The 18248-nt window shown below is 42.6% G+C and overlaps 1 protein-coding gene across 1 annotated transcript in view; it reads left to right on the top strand.

The window, feature by feature from the left end:
* Nucleotides 1–17841, top strand: part of LOC138638055 (solute carrier family 12 member 9-like) — a 415221-nt gene extending 397380 nt beyond the window's left edge. The window contains exon 13 of the mRNA XM_069727024.1: nucleotides 16424–17841. Coding sequence (XP_069583125.1) covers nucleotides 16424–17244 — 821 coding nt within the window. The 3' untranslated portion in view covers nucleotides 17245–17841. The remainder of the gene's footprint in view (nucleotides 1–16423) is intronic.
* Nucleotides 17842–18248: the final 407 nt, after the last annotated feature.

Here is an 18248-nt window from a genome sequence, read left to right as displayed (position 1 = left end):
TTACCTCTGGTGCCCTGTTTATAGGTTTACTACTCCTCCTGTATATAGTATATACCTGTGTGTCATCTCCCCTATATATAATATATATGTGTGTGTCATCTCTTCTATATAGTATATACCTGTGTGTCATCTCCCCTATATATAGTATATATGTGTGTGTGTCATCTCCCCTGTATATAGTGTATACCTGTGTGTCATCTCCTCCTGTATATAGTATATATATGTGTGTCATCTCCTCCTGTATTAGACCTCGTTCACACGTTATTTGCTCAGTATTTTTACCTCAGTATTTGTAAGCTAAATTGGCAACCTGATAAATCCCCAGCCAACAGGAAGCCCTCCCCCCTGGCAGTATATATTAGCTCACACATACACATAATAGACAGGTCATGTGACTGACAGCTGCCGTATTTGCTATATGGTACATTTGTTGCTCTTGTAGTTTGTCTGCTTATTAATCAGATTTTTATTTTTGAAGGATAATACCAGACTTGTGTGTTTTAGGGCGAGTTTCATGTGTCAAGTTGTGTGTGTTGAGTTGCATGTGGCGACATGCATGTAGCGACTTTTGTGAGATGAGTTTTGTGTGGCGACATGCGTGTAGCAACTTTTTGTGTGTCGAGTTGCATGTGGCAGGTTAGTGTAGCAAGTTGTGGCAGCAAGTTTTGCGCATGGTGAGTTTTGCGCGTGGAGAGTTTTATGTGTGATGTGTTTTGAGTATGTGCAAGTTTTGTGTGAGGCAACTTTTGCATGTGTTGCAACTTTTGTGCCTGTGGCAATTTTTCGACGTGTGCAAGTTTTCCGTGTGGTGAGTTTTCCATGAGGTGAGTTTTGCACGTGTAGCGAGTTTTGCGTGAGCCTAGTTTTGCATGTGGCGAGTTTTGCGCGTGGCGAGTTTTGAGCGGCGACTTTTGTGTTTCGACTTATGTGGCGAGGTTGGTGTATGTGTGTGTGTTCATATCCCCGTGTGTGGTGAGTATCCCATGTCAGGGCCCCACCTTAGCAACTGTACGGTATATACTCTTTGGTGCCATCGCTCTCATTCTTTAAGTCCCCCTTGTTCACATCTGGCAGCTGTCAATTTGCCTCCAACACTTTTCCTTTCACTTTTTCCCTATTATGTAGATAGGGGCAAAATTGTTTGGTGAATTGGAACGTGCGGGGTTAAAATTCCGCCTCACAACATAGCCTATGACGCTCTCGGGGTCCAGACGTGTGACTGTGCAAAATTTTGTGGCTGTAGCTGCGACGGTGCAGATGCCAATCCCAGACTTAGACACATACACACACATTCAGCTTTATATATTAGATTTTGTGTGTCATTACACTCAATGGTCAAATGAAGTGTCCGATACAACGGGGATCCACTCACCTATCCGGGATGTGCACCCTTGTACAACCTCGGAAGAAGCCTGTGGTAAATGAGAAGCCAGTCAAGCTGTGGGGTGTGGAATCCAAGCTGACATGTGACTGGGCCACATGACCACAGGTCCTGCAGGTCTCCTAGTGGTGATGCCTGTTCTGCTCCATCCGCAACTCACAACGGAGTGTAGGTAAATGAAGAAAAAAATGTGCAGTCAGGCGGAGCACTGGACATACGGAAAGGGGCAAAGTTATTAAAATGTACAGACTTTTAATACAAAGCTTTTCAGCTGCTGAATGCCGCCTTCATCAGATGTGGAAAAACATTACAAGCAGGTGGCTTATATATAACAAATGAACAGGAAGTGATCTGAAACCCTTTAACCCCTACTTAACCTAACAATTGGAAACATGATTAAAAGTGAAATAACAACAATCTCGTTATATAAAAGGGAAATAGAAATGAAAATAAAATAATATATAAGAAAACTTAATAAAAACTAAATGAAAAATAAATTAAACCATAGGAAAATGTGTTTATTGCATCACCTTCTCCAACGATGAATTGAGGCCCTCTGGAGACAATGTAACAAGTTTGAAGATCCAGTAATTTTCCTTATTAACGAGTCTCCTGTGTCTGTTTTCACAGGACTTGGATATATGATCAATAATAGTCATCCTCATTTCACTGGGGTTTTTTAAACGTTCCAATGAAAAATGTTTAGAAACACTATGAAGAAGGTAACCTGTCCTAATGTTGTGTCTATGTTTGTTAAGTCTCGCCTTCATAGGCCGGCTTCACACTTGCGAGTTTTACGGACGTAAGAGCGCAGAAACTATGTCCGTAAAACTCGCAAAAAATACGGCACAATTATTCTCTATGCCTCTGCTCCTATCTGCCGTATTTTACTGATCAGTATTATACGGCTTTCTACGGCCGTACAAAATCGCAGCATGCTGCGTTTGTCACCGTACTGCGCAAGAAATACGCCAATGAAAGTCTATGGAAGCGTGAAAAATACGGATTACACACGGACAAGCAGTGTGACTTGCGAGAAATACGCAGCGCTGTTAGAGAGAAAAGCCGGCAATTCAGTGCGGTGTACAGTAAAATCACACTGACAGCTTACAGTAGAATAGGTAGAATAAATGTGTACACATAGAATAGGTATATATATATATATATGTCAGTGAGACACATATATGTATATACAGTGGGGCAAAAAAGTATTTAGTCAGTCAGCAATAGTGCAAGTTCCACCACTTAAAAAGATGAGAGGCGTCTGTAATTTACATCATAGGTAGACCTCAACTATGGGAGACAAACTGAGAAAAAAAAATCCAGAAAATCACATTGTCTGTTTTTTTAACATTTTATTTGCATATTATGGTGGAAAATAAGTATTTGGTCAGAAACAAAATTTCATCTCAATACTTTGTAATATATCCTTTGTTGGCAATGACAGAGGTCAAACGTTTTCTGTAAGTCTTCACAAGGTTGCCACACACTGTTGTTGGTATGTTGGCCCATTTCTCCATGCAGATCTCCTCTAGAGCAGTGATGTTTTTGGCTTTTCGCTTGGCAACACGGACTTTCAACTCCCTCCAAAGGTTTTCTATAGGGTTGAGATCTGGAGACTGGCTAGGCCACTCCAGGACCTTGAAATGCTTCTTACGAAGCCACTCCTTCGTTGCCCTGGCGGTGTGCTTTGGATCATTGTCATGTTGAAAGACCCAGCCACGTTTCATCTTCAATGCCCTTGCTGATGGAAGGAGGTTTGCACTCAAAATCTCACGATACATGGCCCCATTCATTCTTTCATGTACCCGGATCAGTCGTCCTGGCCCCTTTGCAGAGAAACAGCCCCAAAGCATGATGTTTCCACCACCATGCTTTACAGTAGGTATGGTGTTTGATGAATGCAACTCAGTATTCTTTTTCCTCCAAACACGACAAGTTGTGTTTCTACCAAACAGTTCCAGTTTGGTTTCATCAGACCATAGGACATTCTCCCAAAACTCCTCTGGATCATCCAAATGCTCTCTAGCAAACTTCAGACGGGCCCGGACATGTACTGGCTTAAGCAGTGGGACACGTCTGGCACTGCAGGATCTGAGTCCATGGTGGCGTAGTGTGTCACTTATGGTAGGCCTTGTTACATTGGTCCCAGCTCTCTGCAGTTCATTCACTAGGTCCCCCCGCGTGTTTCTGGGATTTTTGCTCACCGTTCTTGTGATCATTCTGACCCCACGGGGTGGGATTTTGCGTGGAGCCCCAGATCGAGGGAGATTATCAGTGGTCTTGTATGTCTTCCATTTTCTAACTATTGCTCCCACTGTTGATTTCTTCACTCCAAGCTGGTTGGCTATTGCAGATTCAGTCTTCCCAGCCTGGTGCAGGGCTACAATTTTGTTTCTGGTGTCCTTTGACAGCTCTTTGGTCTTCACCATAGTGGAGTTTGGAGACAGACTGTTTGAGGGTGTGCAAAGGTGTCTTTTTATACTGATAACAAGTTTAAACAGGTGCCATTACTACAGGTAATGAGTGGAGGAAAGAGGAGACTCTTAAAGAAGAAGTTACAGGTCTGTGAGAGCCAGAAATCTTGATTGTTTGTTTCTGACCAAATACTTATTTTCCACCATAATATGCAAATAAAATGTTAAAAAAACAGACAATGTGATTTTCTGGATTTTTTTTTCTCAGTTTGTCTCCCATAGTTGAGGTCTACCTATGATGTAAATTACAGACGCCTCTCATGTTTTTAAGTGGTGGAACTTGCACTATTGCTGACTGACTAAATACTTTTTTGCCCCACTGTATATTAATATTTATTCCAGCGCTATACAGCTTGAAAGCCGGTAATTCAATTACCGGCTTTTTCTTTCTCCTTCCTAAAACCCGACATGATTTGAGACATGGTTTACATACAGTAAACCATGTCTTCTCTCCATTTTTTTTGCAGATTCCACACTACTAATGTCAGTAGAGTGTATCTGCAAAATTTGGCCATTCTAGCTCTTAAAATAAAGGGTTAAATGGCGGAAAAAATTGGCGTGGGCTCCCGCGCAATTTTCTCCGCCAGAGTAGTAAAGCCAGTGACTGAGGGCAGATATTAATAGCCTGGAGAGGGTCCATGGTTATTGGCCCCCCCCGGCTAAAAACACCTGCCGCCAGCCACCCCAGAAAAGGCACATCTGGAAGATGCGCCTATTCTGGCACTTGGCCACTCTCTTCCCATTCCCGTGTAGCGGTGGGATATGGGGTAATGAAGGGTTAATGCCACCTTGCTATTGTAAGGTGACATTAAGCCTAATTAATAATGGAGAGGCGTCAATTATGACACCTATCCATTATTAATCCAATTGTAGTAAAGGGTTAAATAAAACACAAACACATTATTTAAAATTATTTTAATGAAATAAAAACAATGGTTGTTGGAGTATTTTATTCTACGCCCAATCCAGTCACTGAAGACCCTCGTTCTGTGAAAGAAAAAACATAATAAACCAACAATATACTTACCCTCCGCAGATCTGTAACGTCCAACGATGTAAATCCTTCTGAAGGGGTTAAAACATTTTGCAGCAAGGAGCTTTGCTAATGCAGGCTACTCCTCGCTGCAAAACCCCGGGGAATGAGTCTAAATATAGATCAATGAGCTATATTTAGCTTCATTTGCGGTGAGGCGCCCTCTGCTGGATGTTCATAGATCGTGGGAACTTACCTAGCAGGCTCCCAGGCTACGGATGCCATACGGATTACATACGGAGGATGCCATGCGCAAAAAACGCTGACACACCCTGCCTACGGAGGAGCTACGGACCACTATTTTCGGGACATTTCAGCGTATTACGGCCGTAATATACGGACCGTATTTTCATACGCTGAGTGTGAAGCCGGCCATAGTCTGTATCGTGCGGCCAATGTATTGCTGTTATGTTTGCTAATGACAGGTGTTATGAAGGCAATCCAGAAACACAGTGTGCTTAGCGATCAGAGCGCACACAGTGATCTGACAAATACCCAAAAATACAAGAACGAGCTCTGAGACGTGGAAACTCTGTAGACTGCACACCTGATCCTATCCTAAACACAACTAAAAGCGGCTGTGGATTGCGCCTAACAACTACCTAGGCAACTCGGCACAGCCTAAGAAACTAGCTAGCCTGAAGATAGAAAAATAGGCCTGACTTGCCCCAGAGAAATTCCCCAAAGGAAAAGGCAGCCCCCCACATATAATGACTGTGAGTAAGATGAAAAGACAAAACGTAGGGATGAAATAGATTCAGCAAAGTGGGGCCCGATATTCTAGGACAGAGCAAGGACAGTAAAGCGAACTTTGCAGTCTACAAAAAACCCTAAAGCAACACCACGCAAAGGGGGCAAAAAAAACCCACCGTGCCGAACTAATGGCACGGCGGTACACCCTTTGCGTCTCAGAGCTTCCAGCAAAACAAAAGACAAGCTTGACAGAAAAAAAGCAACAAAAATGCAAAAAGCACTTAGCTATACAGAGCAGCAGGTCACAGGAACAATCAGGAGAAGCTCAGATCCAACACTGAAACATTGACAAGGAGCAAGGATAGCAGCATCAGGCGGAGTTAAGTAATGAAGCAGTTAACGAGCTCACCAGAACACCTGAGGGAGGAAGCTCAGAAGCTGCAGTACCACTTGTGACCACAGGAGTGAATTCAGCCACAGAATTCACAACAGTACCCCCCCCTTGAGGAGGGGTCACCGAACCCTCACCAGAGCCCCCAGGCCGACCAGGATGAGCCGCATGAAAGGCACGAACAAGATCGGAAGCATGAACATCAGAGGCAAAAACCCAGGAATTATCTTCCTGAGCATAACCCTTCCATTTAACCAGATACTGGAGTTTCCGTCTAGAAACACGAGAATCCAAAATCTTCTCCACAATATACTCCAATTCCCCCTCCACCAAAACCGGGGCAGGAGGCTCAACAGATGGAACCATAGGTGCCACGTATCTCCGCAACAACGACCTATGGAATACATTATGTATGGAAAAGGAGTCTGGGAGGGTCAAACGAAAAGACACAGGATTGAGAACCTCAGAAATCCTATACGGACCAATAAAACGAGGTTTAAATTTAGGAGAGGAAACCTTCATAGGAACATGACGAGAAGACAACCAAACCAGATCCCCAACACGAAGTCGGGGACCCACACGGCGTCTGCGATTAGCGAAAAGTTGAGCTTTCTCCTGGGACAAGATCAAATTGTCCACTACCTGAGTCCAGATCTGCTGCAACCTATCCACCACAGAATCCACACCAGGACAGTCCGAAGACTCAACCTGTCCTGAAGAGAAACGAGGATGGAACCCAGAATTGCAAAAAAATGGAGAAACCAAGGTAGCCGAGCTGGCCCGATTATTAAGGGCGAACTCAGCCAACGGCAAAAAGGACACCCAATCATCCTGGTCTGCAGAAACAAAACATCTCAGATATGTTTCCAAGGTCTGATTGGTTCGTTCGGTCTGGCCATTAGTCTGAGGATGGAAAGCCGAGGAAAAGGATAGGTCAATGCCCATCCTACCACAAAAGGCTCGCCAAAACCTTGAAACAAACTGGGAACCTCTGTCAGAAACAATATTCTCAGGAATGCCATGCAACCGAACCACATGCTGAAAGAACAAAGGTACCAAATCAGAGGAGGAAGGCAATTTAGCCAAGGGCACCAGATGGACCATTTTAGAAAAGCGATCACAGACCACCCAAATGACTGACATCTTTTGAGAAACGGGAAGGTCAGAAATGAAATCCATCGAAATATGTGTCCAAGGCCTCTTTGGGACCGGCAAGGGCAAAAGCAACCCACTGGCACGAGAACAGCAGGGCTTAGCCCTAGCACAAATCCCACAGGACTGCACAAAAGTACGTACATCCCGTGACAGAGATGGCCACCAGAAGGATCTAGCCACTAACTCTCTGGTACCAAAGATTCCAGGATGACCAGCCAACACCGAACAATGAAGTTCAGAGATAAGTTTGTTAGTCCACCTATCAGGGACGAACAGTTTCTCTGCTGGACAACGATCAGGTTTATTCGCCTGAAATTTTTGCAGCACCCGCCGCAAGGATACCCGCTGGCTCAGATAAACCCGGAGAGTCGGGCACAAAACTCCTAGACAGAGCATCCGCCTTCACATTTTTAGAGCCCGGAAGGTACGAAATCACAAAGTCGAAGCGGGCAAAAAATAACGACCAACGGGCCTGTCTAGGATTCAAGCGCTTGGCAGACTCGAGATAAGTCAAATTCTTATGATCAGTCAATACCACCACGCGATGCCTAGCTCCTTCAAGCCAATGACGCCACTCCTCGAATGCCCACTTCATGGCCAGCAACTCTCGATTGCCCACATCATAATTACGCTCAGCGGGCGAAAACTTCCTGGAAAAGAAAGCACATGGTTTCATCACTGAGCAATCAGAACCTCTCTGTGACAAAACCGCCCCTGCTCCAATCTCAGAAGCATCAACCTCGACCTGGAGCGAAAGAGAAACATCTGGCTGACACAACACAGGGGCAGAACAAAAACGACGCTTCAACTCCTGAAAAGCTTCCACAGCAGCAGAAGACCAATTAACCAAATCAGCACCCTTCTTGGTCAAATTGGTCAATGGTTTGGCAATGCTAGAAAAATTACAGATGAAGCGACGATAAAAATTAGCAAAGCCCAGGAACTTTTGCAGACTTTTCAGAGATGTCGGCTGAATCCAATCCTGGATGGCTTGGACCTTAACTGGATCCATCTCGATAGTAGAAGGGGTAAAGATGAACCCCAAAAATGAAACTTTCTGCACACCGAAGAGACACTTTGATCCCTTCACAAACAAAGAGTTAGCACGCAGGACCTGAAAAACCATTCTGACCTGCTTCACATGAGACTCCCAATCATCTGCGAAGATCAAAATGTCATCCAAGTAAACAATCAGGAATTTATCCAGATACTCACGGAAGATGTCATGCATAAAAGACTGAAACACAGATGGAGCATTGGCAAGTCCGAACGGCATCACTAGATACTCAAAATGACCCTCGGGCGTATTGAATGCAGTTTTCCATTCATCTCCTTGCCTGATTCTCACCAGATTATACGCACCACGAAGATCTATCTTAGTGAACCAACTAGCCCCCTTAATCCGAGCAAACAAGTCAGATAACAATGGCAAGGGATACTGAAATTTAACAGTGATCTTATTAAGAAGGCGGTAATCAATACACGGTCTCAGCGAACCATCCTTCTTGGCTACAAAGAAGAACCCTGCTCCCAGTGGTGATGACGATGGGCGAATATGTCCCTTCTCCAGGGATTCCTTCACATAACTGCGCATAGCGGCGTGTTCGGGCACGGATAAATTAAATAATCGACCTTTAGGGAATTTACTACCAGGAATCAAATTGATAGCACAATCACAATCCCTATGCGGAGGTAGAGCATCGGACTTGGGCTCTTCAAATACATCCTGATAATCAGACAAGAACTCTGGGACCTCAGAAGGGGTGGATGACGAAATCGACAAAAATGGAACATCACCATGTACCCCCTGACAACCCCAGCTGGATACCGACATGGAATTCCAATCCAATACTGGATTATGGGTTTGTAGCCATGGCAACCCCAACACGACCACATCATGCAGATTATGCAACACCAGAAAGCGAATAACTTCCTGATGTGCAGGAGCCATGCACATGGTCAGCTGGGCCCAGTATTGAGGTTTATTCTTGGCCAAAGGTGTAGCATCAATTCCTCTCAATGGAATAGGACACCGCAAAGGCTCCAAGAAAAACCCACAACGTTTAGCATAATCCAAATCCATCAGATTCAGGGCAGCGCCCGAATCCACAAACGCCATGACAGAAAACGACGACAAAGAGCATATCAAGGTAATGGACAGAAGGAATTTGGACTGTACAGTACCAATGACGGCAGACCTAGCGGACCGCTTAGTGCGCTTAGGACAATCAGAAATAGCATGAGTGGAATCACCACAGTAGAAACACAGACCATTCAGACGTCTGTATTCCTGCCGTTCAACTCTAGTCATAGTCCTATCGCACTGCATAGGCTCAGGTTTAACCTCAGGCAGTACCGCCAAATGGTGCACAGATTTACGCTCGCGCAAGCGTCGACCGATCTGAATGGCCAAAGACAAAGACTCATTCAAACCAGCAGGCATAGGAAATCCCACCATGACATCCTTAAGAGCCTCAGAGAGACCCTTTCTGAACAAAGCTGCCAGCGCATATTCATTCCACTGAGTGAGTACTGACCATTTCCTAAATTTCTGACAATATACTTCTATATCATCCTGACCCTGGCACAAAGCCAGCAAATTTTTCTCAGCCTGATCCACTGAATTAGGCTCATCGTACAGCAATCCGAGCGCCAGGAAAAACGCATCGACACTACTCAATGCAGGGTCTCCTGGCGCAAGAGAAAATGCCCAGTCTTGAGGGTCGCCGCGCAACAAAGAAATAATAATCAAAACCTGTTGAATAGGATTACCAGAAGAATGAGGTTTCAAGGCCAGAAATAGCTTACAATTATTTTTGAAACTTAGAAACTTAGTTCTATCTCCAAAAAACAAATCAGGAATAGGAATTCTTGGTTCTAACATAGATTTCTGATCAATAGTATCTTGAATTTTTTGTACATTTATAATGAGATTATCCATTGAAGAGCACAGACCCTGAATATCCATGTCCACACCTGTGTCCAGAATCACCCAAATGTCTAGGGGAAAAAAAAAAAAGTGAACACAGAGCAGAAAAAAAAAAAAAAAAAAATGGCAGAACTTTTTCTTTCCCTCTATTGAGAATCATTAGTTTGGCTCCTTGTACTGTTATGTTTACTAATGACAGGTGTTATGAAGGCAATCCAGAAACACAGTGTGCTTAGCGATCAGAGCGCACACAGTGATCTGACAAATACCCAAAAATACAAGAACGAGCTCTGAGACGTGGAAACTCTGTAGACTGCACACCTGATCCTATCCTAAACACAACTAAAAGCGGCTGTGGATTGCGCCTAACAACTACCTAGGCAACTCGGCACAGCCTAAGAAACTAGCTAGCCTGAAGATAGAAAAATAGGCCTGACTTGCCCCAGAGAAATTCCCCAAAGGAAAAGGCAGCCCCCCACATATAATGACTGTGAGTAAGATGAAAATACAAAACGTAGGGATGAAATAGATTCAGCAAAGTGGGGCCCGATATTCTAGGACAGAGCGAGGACAGTAAAGCGAACTTTGCAGTCTACAAAAAACCCTAAAGCAAAACCACGCAAAGGGGGCAAAAAAAACCCACCGTGCCGAACTAACGGCACGGCGGTACACCCTTTGCGTCTCAGAGCTTCCAGCAAAACAAAAGACAAGCTGGACAGAAAAAAAGCAACAAAAAAGCAAAAAGCACTTAGCTATACAGAGCAGCAGGTCACAGGAACAATCAGGAGAAGCTCAGATCCAACACTGAAACATTGACAAGGAGCAAGGATAGCAGCATCAGGCGGAGTTAAGTAATGAAGCAGTTAACGAGCTCACCAGAACACCTGAGGGAGGATGCTTAGAAGCTGCAGTACCACTTGTGACCACAGGAGTGAATTCAGCCACAGAATTCACAACAATTGCAGGCCGCACATACATTCCATCAAGTACACAACATCAAAATCTTTATGGTCCCTGCTAATTTTAGCGGCTTGCTGATGTAAAGATTTTAATTATTCAATTGGTTCTGACAGAGCAATGGAGGTGCTCTATCTATTTCTTATTTTTAGTGACTCTATAGCGACAGGGTCTGTTCCGCAGGACTGGCGCATAGCAAATGTGGTGCCAATATTCAAAAAGGGCTCTAAAAGTGAACCTGGAAATTATAGGCCAGTAAGTCTAACCTCTATTGTTGGTAAAATATTTGAAGGGTTTCTGAGGGATGTTATTCTGGATTATCTCAATGAGAATAACTGTTTAACTCCATATCAGCATGGGTTTATGAGAAATCGCTCCTGTCAAACCAATCTAATCAGTTTTTATGAAGAGGTAAGCTATAGGCTGGACCACGGTGAGTCATTGGACGTGGTATATCTCGATTTTTCCAAAGCGTTTGATACCGTGCCGCACAAGAGGTTGGTACACAAAATGAGAATGCTTGGTCTGGGGGAAAATGTGTGTAAATGGGTTAGTAACTGGCTTAGTGATAGAAAGCAGAGGGTGGTTATAAATGGTATAGTCTCTAACTGGGTCGCTGTGACCAGTGGGGTACCGCAGGGGTCAGTATTGGGACCTGTTCTCTTCAACATATTCATTAATGATCTGGTAGAAGGTTTACACAGTAAAATATCGATATTTGCAGATGATACAAAACTATGTAAAGCAGTTAATACAAGAGAAGATAGTATTCTGCTACAGATGGATCTGGATAAGTTGGAAACTTGGGCTGAAAGGTGGCAGATGAGATTTAACAATGATAAATGTAAGGTTATACACATGGGAAGAGGGAATCAATATCACCATTACACACTGAACGGGAAACCACTGGGTAAATCTGACAGGGAGAAGGACTTGGGGATCCTAGTTAATGATAAACTTACCTGGAGCAGCCAGTGCCAGGCAGCAGCTGCCAAGGCAAACAGGATCATGGGGTGCATTAAAAGAGGTCTGGATACACATGATGAGAGCATTATACTGCCTCTGTACAAATCCCTAGTTAGACCGCACATGGAGTACTGTGTCCAGTTTTGGGCACCGGTGCTCAGGAAGGATATAATGGAACTAGAGAGGGTACAAAGGAGGGCAACAAAATTAATAAAGGGGATGGGAGAACTACAATACCCAGATAGATTAGCGAAATTAGGATTATTTAGTCTAGAAAAAAGACGACTGAGGGGCGATCTAATAACCATGTATAAGTATATAAGGGGACAATACAAATATCTCGCTGAGGATCTGTTTATACCAAGGAAGGTGACGGGCACAAGGGGGCATTCTTTGCGTCTGGAGGAGAGAAGGTTTTTCCACCAACATAGAAGAGGATTCTTTACTGTTAGGGCAGTGAGAATCTGGAATTGCTTGCCTGAGGAGGTGGTGATGGCGAACTCAGTCGAGGGGTTCAAGAGAGGCCTGGATGTCTTCCTGGAGCAGAACAATATTGTATCATACAATTATTAGGTTCTGTAGAAGGACGTAGATCTGGGTATTTATTATAATGGAATATAGGCTGAACTGGATGGACAAATGTCTTTTTTCGGCCTTACTAACTATGTTACTATGTTACTATGTTACTATGAGGTCGAGGGGAGCAGCAGATTCATGGGGCACCCCTTGCATCCAGATCCGTCACAACATCAAATTAGTGATTTAGATACTGAATGTCCGCCGTTTGGCGCCTCAGACAAAGGTGTGATTAAAAGTAATAATAATAATAAAGATAATAGAATTATTCCCTCTAAGGAGAATCCCTCCTTAATATTTTTAAAGGATAAGAGCCTTGTGGCCAGATATGAGCAGCACAAGAAAACACTGAAATTGGAGTCCATTAGTCTTTCCAAGAAGCCAGCACCCTCGTATTCGAGTGAGGGTGGTATTCATTGTGTAAGGGGAGATAAGAATAAAATACGGACATCACCGGAAAGCCCTAGGCATAAAAATCCTGCTAAGACTTCAGATAAGCCCTGCTTATTGATTGGGAATCCACTCTCCTGTGATTCCTTCCCTGAGAGCAGGGGCGAGTGTTCACGTACTGGTATGGAAGCTTCTAGCAATATAGATGTGTCCCCATTGGTTGATTTGGATGTTGAAGTCGGTGTTGAAGAACCTAGATTATATCCAGGATTGACCCAAGATGTCAACAACCTCTTGGATAATTCTCTTTTTACCATTCACCCTGACTCTCAAACTTTAGAGCCTTATGATAAGATTTTGGAATCCCCCCCTCTACCATCTTGTTCAGTACCCACACCAGAGGGTCATGGGGCTGGGGCTTGCCTGTCCTCTTTCGTTAACTCTGTCTCTCCTGATCTTGGATTGGAGGATGGGGCTATGTTTCCCTACTCCAGTAGTGATCGCCGTAATTAACTACCTCCCAACAACAAGTACTGTAAGTTCCCCTCCCCCTCTTCCATTAAGTCCTATTAAGAACGTAGAAGCCATCACTTCAGTGGTGAACAGGTCTAAGATCACACATTTTTTTCAAGTGGTCCCAGGACAGCAACCAAAAAGAAAAAGACATCTCGTGGGTGTAGAGGAGGGAGAGGATGTAACACCCAACCAGTTAGATAGATCAAATTGTGGAAAAAACGAAGAAAGTACTATCTGTTTAACGGACCCCGTGCAGCTACCACATCCTGATACTAATGGGAGTGGTATTTTTAATTTGTCTATCACCTCACCCCCGGTGAGATTTCCCTCCTCAGTCGTGGTCTTTCTTTCTGCCCAAACTCACCGCTTGACATTTTTTCCCTTTATCTTGATTTAAATGATTTTTTTAGAAAAATGACTGTCCATCGACATTTTTTGTTGGAGGAGAGTAAACAAGTAAAACCTTCCCCCGATTCTTCTTCGAATGCTAGTAGGGTACCAGTTTTTTGGGAGGTTCATTGAATAATTTCCTACATGTACCAGTGTGTGGTAAGTCTAATGTTAATCCCCTGCATCATAAGGGTAATTTCTTAGAAACTTTTCATCAGCTAGTTCTAAAGGACTTAAAAACATTTGAACATCAAAAAAGAAGGGACAATTTGAGTCCTAGTGAAAGACAAGTCCTTGTATCACTTAGAGAGAACAAAGATATTGTATTCAAGGGAGCGGATAAAGGGGGGGTATTGTCATCATGAATAATGATTGGTATGTTCAGGAAGGCAAGAGAATACTCAATGATCGTGAGTATTCTGAGGATCTAAAAGGGGAACCCACAATGTCCATCTTTCCAAAATATAAAGATCTAATTAAGGATGCCAACCAGGGGGGTATTCTTAACAAAAAAGAGAAAGCATCTTTCCAGACTCCATTCTTTTATTTTCTGCCGAAGATTCATAAGGGTGTTAAGAACCCCCTGGTCGCCCGATCATCTCCGGTGTTCGGTCAATTACAGTGAACTTATCGCACTATATTGATTTGTTTTTGCAGAAATATGTTCTGAATTTGGAATCTTACCTAAGGGACTCCGCACATTTGATCATTCTGCTCCAAACTCTTCCATCATTGACGGACTGTCTTCTTATCGCGCTTGATATTGAATCCCTTTACTCCAATATCAGCCTCGACTTGCTTTATTTGCTATTAACCATTACTTAATGAAGGATGTTTCGATACTGGTTTTACAGAAAAAAATTCATTCTGGATGGCATTTCCTTCATTCTTCAGAATAATGTTTTTTCCTTTGAGGGTTCCTACTATCGCCAGTTGAAGGGCTGCGCAATGGGGACGAGATTTGCCCCGAGTTATGCTAATCTTTTTATGGGGCTCTTCGAAACCAGCCACATTGCGCAGTGCACCCTGGCTCTAACCCATATCGTTTTATATCGCCGCTTCATCGATGATCTGTTTTTTATATGGAGAGGCACTAGGGAGGAGGCTATTGGGTTCGTGGCTCATTTGAATTCCAATACTTGGGGGATGTCATTTACTTCTAACATTGCCGATGGTGACATTCAATTCCTGGACTTGTCTATCCGGCTGGATGCCTCTGGGATGTTGTCCACAGCCACGCATTTTAAACAAGTCGATGTGAACAGCTACCTTGGGTTCGACAGTGAACACCTCCCCAGTTGGAGTTTAAACATTCCATACGGGCAGTATTGGAGAATACATAAGAATTGTAGTAGTCACCAAGATTTTCTCCTTGAATCAAAAGTTCTGAAAAAAAGGTTTGCGGCTAAATGATATCCTAGGAGGCTGCTTAATGATGCTTTTAATAGAAATAATTCATTGACCCAAGCTGATATCATCGAAAAGATCCAGTCTATATCCTATTCAAAAGCACGGGATTATGTTTTTTAAAAATTTGAGTCTTGTAACAACTTTCAGCCAGTCTCGGCAGACGCTCCAAAGGTTGATGAATAAATATTGGTTCATCATGTAGCCTACCCACTAAACCAAGGATTATTTATAGGCATAGCCAAAAATCTTAGAAATTTAGTAGCTCCTAGTAGCATATTGCAAGTCTCAGAGAAAAAAGGGGATAATCTTGATTGCAAGCTGGGCTGTTTTTGGTGTAATGCTACTAAATGTTTATGCTGCCTTATTATTTTTAATGGGGCTAGAACATTTTTATCTCGCACTATGGGAGAGATTTTTCCCATTAAATGTAATGTTTCATGTCATGTGTCCTATGTTGTGTACTTGATGGAATGTACACAACATTAGGACAGGTTACCTTCATAGTGTTTCTAAACATTTCATTGGAACATTCAAAAAACTCTAGTGAAATGAGGCTGACTGTTTTTGATCAAATATCCGAGTCCTGTGCAAACAGACACAGGAGACTAGTTAATAAGGAAAATTACTGGATCTTCAAACTTGGTACATTGTCTCCAGAGGGCCTCAATTTTTAATTGAAGAAGGTGATGTAATAAACACGTTTTCCTATCTTTTTTATTTATCTTTCATTCAGTTTTTCTTAAGTTTTAAATACAACAGGGAAATGGGTTAATACAATTTTAGTCAAAATTTCTACTATTTTTCCACTAATGTTTTTTGCACATAATCCTCTTTCTGTTTATGCTGCTGTAGTTTTTATATTGGTGTTTTTTCAATTAACATAATAAATATTTGGATTATATCACATTTCCAACAATGAAGGTAACCTCCAAAGAAATTCAGTTTTCTCTACAACGATTGCTTCTGTAAAGTGTCTCCTCAATCTATAACACTGAATATTCATTTACCGACTAATATATTCCTAATATGCCTGTACCCAGAATCATTATACCAATATCTCATATTCCAATAACCCTGGAAAATGCACACATTATGAAACGTATACTTTATTGCTGGAATGTTATTGATTGCTCAGGGTCTATGTTATTGTGTTTTGCAGGTGGCATGAGGCCAAACACTGTTATCATGGGGTTTTACACTCGCTCCTCAGCAGATCAGCTTCTAAGGAATGAGCTTGAACTGGACCAAGTTAGATCACATCCATCCATGCATACCTCAGCTGGAAGGAAGCACGCCACTGAAAATTTCTCTCCCTGGGAATATGTTGCCATCATATCAGATTCTATTAAGATGTCCAAAAATGTTGTGCTAGCAAGATACTTTTCAGAGTTTGACAAAACTCGTATCTGCAGCCAGAAGGGTAGCGAGACATATATAGATGTGTGGCCATTAAACCTTCTGCGACCAGATAGTGCCACTTATGTGAACACCTGCAGTTTATTTCTTCTTCAAATGGCCTGTGTCCTGAACATGGTAAGATCTTGGAAAAAAGCCAAGCTGCGTTTGTATCTCTGTGTAGAGAGGGAAAATGGTCTTCATGGCCAGGAAATTAAACTAAAGCAGCTACTAAAAGACCTTCGCATTAAGGCATCCATCCATACAGTTGTGTGGGATACTGTAGTTGCTCTCCATTGGCATAATCAGGTGGCAGGAAACTCAGAAACTTCTGAAGAATCTTACCTGAACTTCCCAAACAATTCAATAAGGATATCAAGTGACTATTTAGAAGCTGTAAATCAGATGATTCTTGACCAAAATCCTAACTTGCCTCCAGCTGTCAGATTCTTGTATCTACCTTGCCCACCTGCAGACACGTCTGTTTACAACAAATTCCTACATCAGGTGGAGAAGATAAGCAGGAATTTGGGACCAACTTTGCTTATTCATGGGGTCACTCCTGTTACAAGCACTGAGCTCTAATGTATCTGTAAACTTGATCTGAATTTGCCTGTCGGTTCAAAAAACTCCAGGCATTTACTGGTGACCTCACTATAGTTCCCCCACTGAGAGTCTACATCACTGTGAGGAGTTTTACTTAATGCCATTCTGCCTTAATTGATATCGCTTGTGAGATTTTCTTGGGAATGCCTTTGTTGGTATCTAAGCAAACAACAAAGAATAGGTGCAAAAGTTTATTCTTTCAAAGGGGTTGTTCTAGATTTTAAAAAAACATGGCTGTTTTCTTGCTTCTCTGATATTGTAGCTCAGCTATATTGAAGAGAATGGAGCTATGCTGTACACTCACAAGCAACCTCTGGACAGGTCTGTTGCTGTTTTTGGAGAGGAAGCTCTCATGTTTTTCTAAAATCATGTCCAATTCCTTTGGCTGAGTTCCAATGTTAAAGCTTGAACAATTACAGAAACTAAAATTGAGGTATTGCTTCCTCTAGCTTAAACTTGAACTTAGTAATTTTGCCAAATTTAAAAGGTATATATATATATATATATATATATATATACACAGTGCCTTGCGAAAGTATTCGTCTCCCTGGAACTTTTCAACCTTTTCCCACATATCATGCTTCAAACATAAATATATCAAATGTACATTTTTGGTGAAGAATCAACAACAAGTGGAACACAATTGTGAAGGTAAACAAAATTTATTGGATATTTTAAATTTTTGTTGAAATTCAAAAACTGAAAAGTGGGGCGTGCAATATTATTTGGCCGCTTTAACTTAATACTTTTTACCCCACCTTTTGCTGCGATTAAAGCTGCAAGTCGCTTGGGGTATGTCTCTATCAGTTTTGTACATCAAGAGATGTAGATCTCAGCTGTAGATCTCAGCAGTCATCCAGAGTGATCATGTGCCTCTTTGCTGCATCTCTGATCAGTCTTCTCCTTGTTTGAGATGAAAGTTTAGAGGGACGGCCCGGTCTTGGTAGATTTGCAGCGGTTTGATACTCCTTCCATTTCAAAAT

This window comes from Ranitomeya imitator, chromosome 5 (assembly GCF_032444005.1).
Source record: "Ranitomeya imitator isolate aRanImi1 chromosome 5, aRanImi1.pri, whole genome shotgun sequence".
NCBI lineage: Eukaryota > Metazoa > Chordata > Amphibia > Anura > Dendrobatidae > Ranitomeya > Ranitomeya imitator.
The sequence above is the reverse complement of the archived record's forward strand: the minus strand, read 5'-3'. Positions and strand labels throughout refer to the sequence as shown.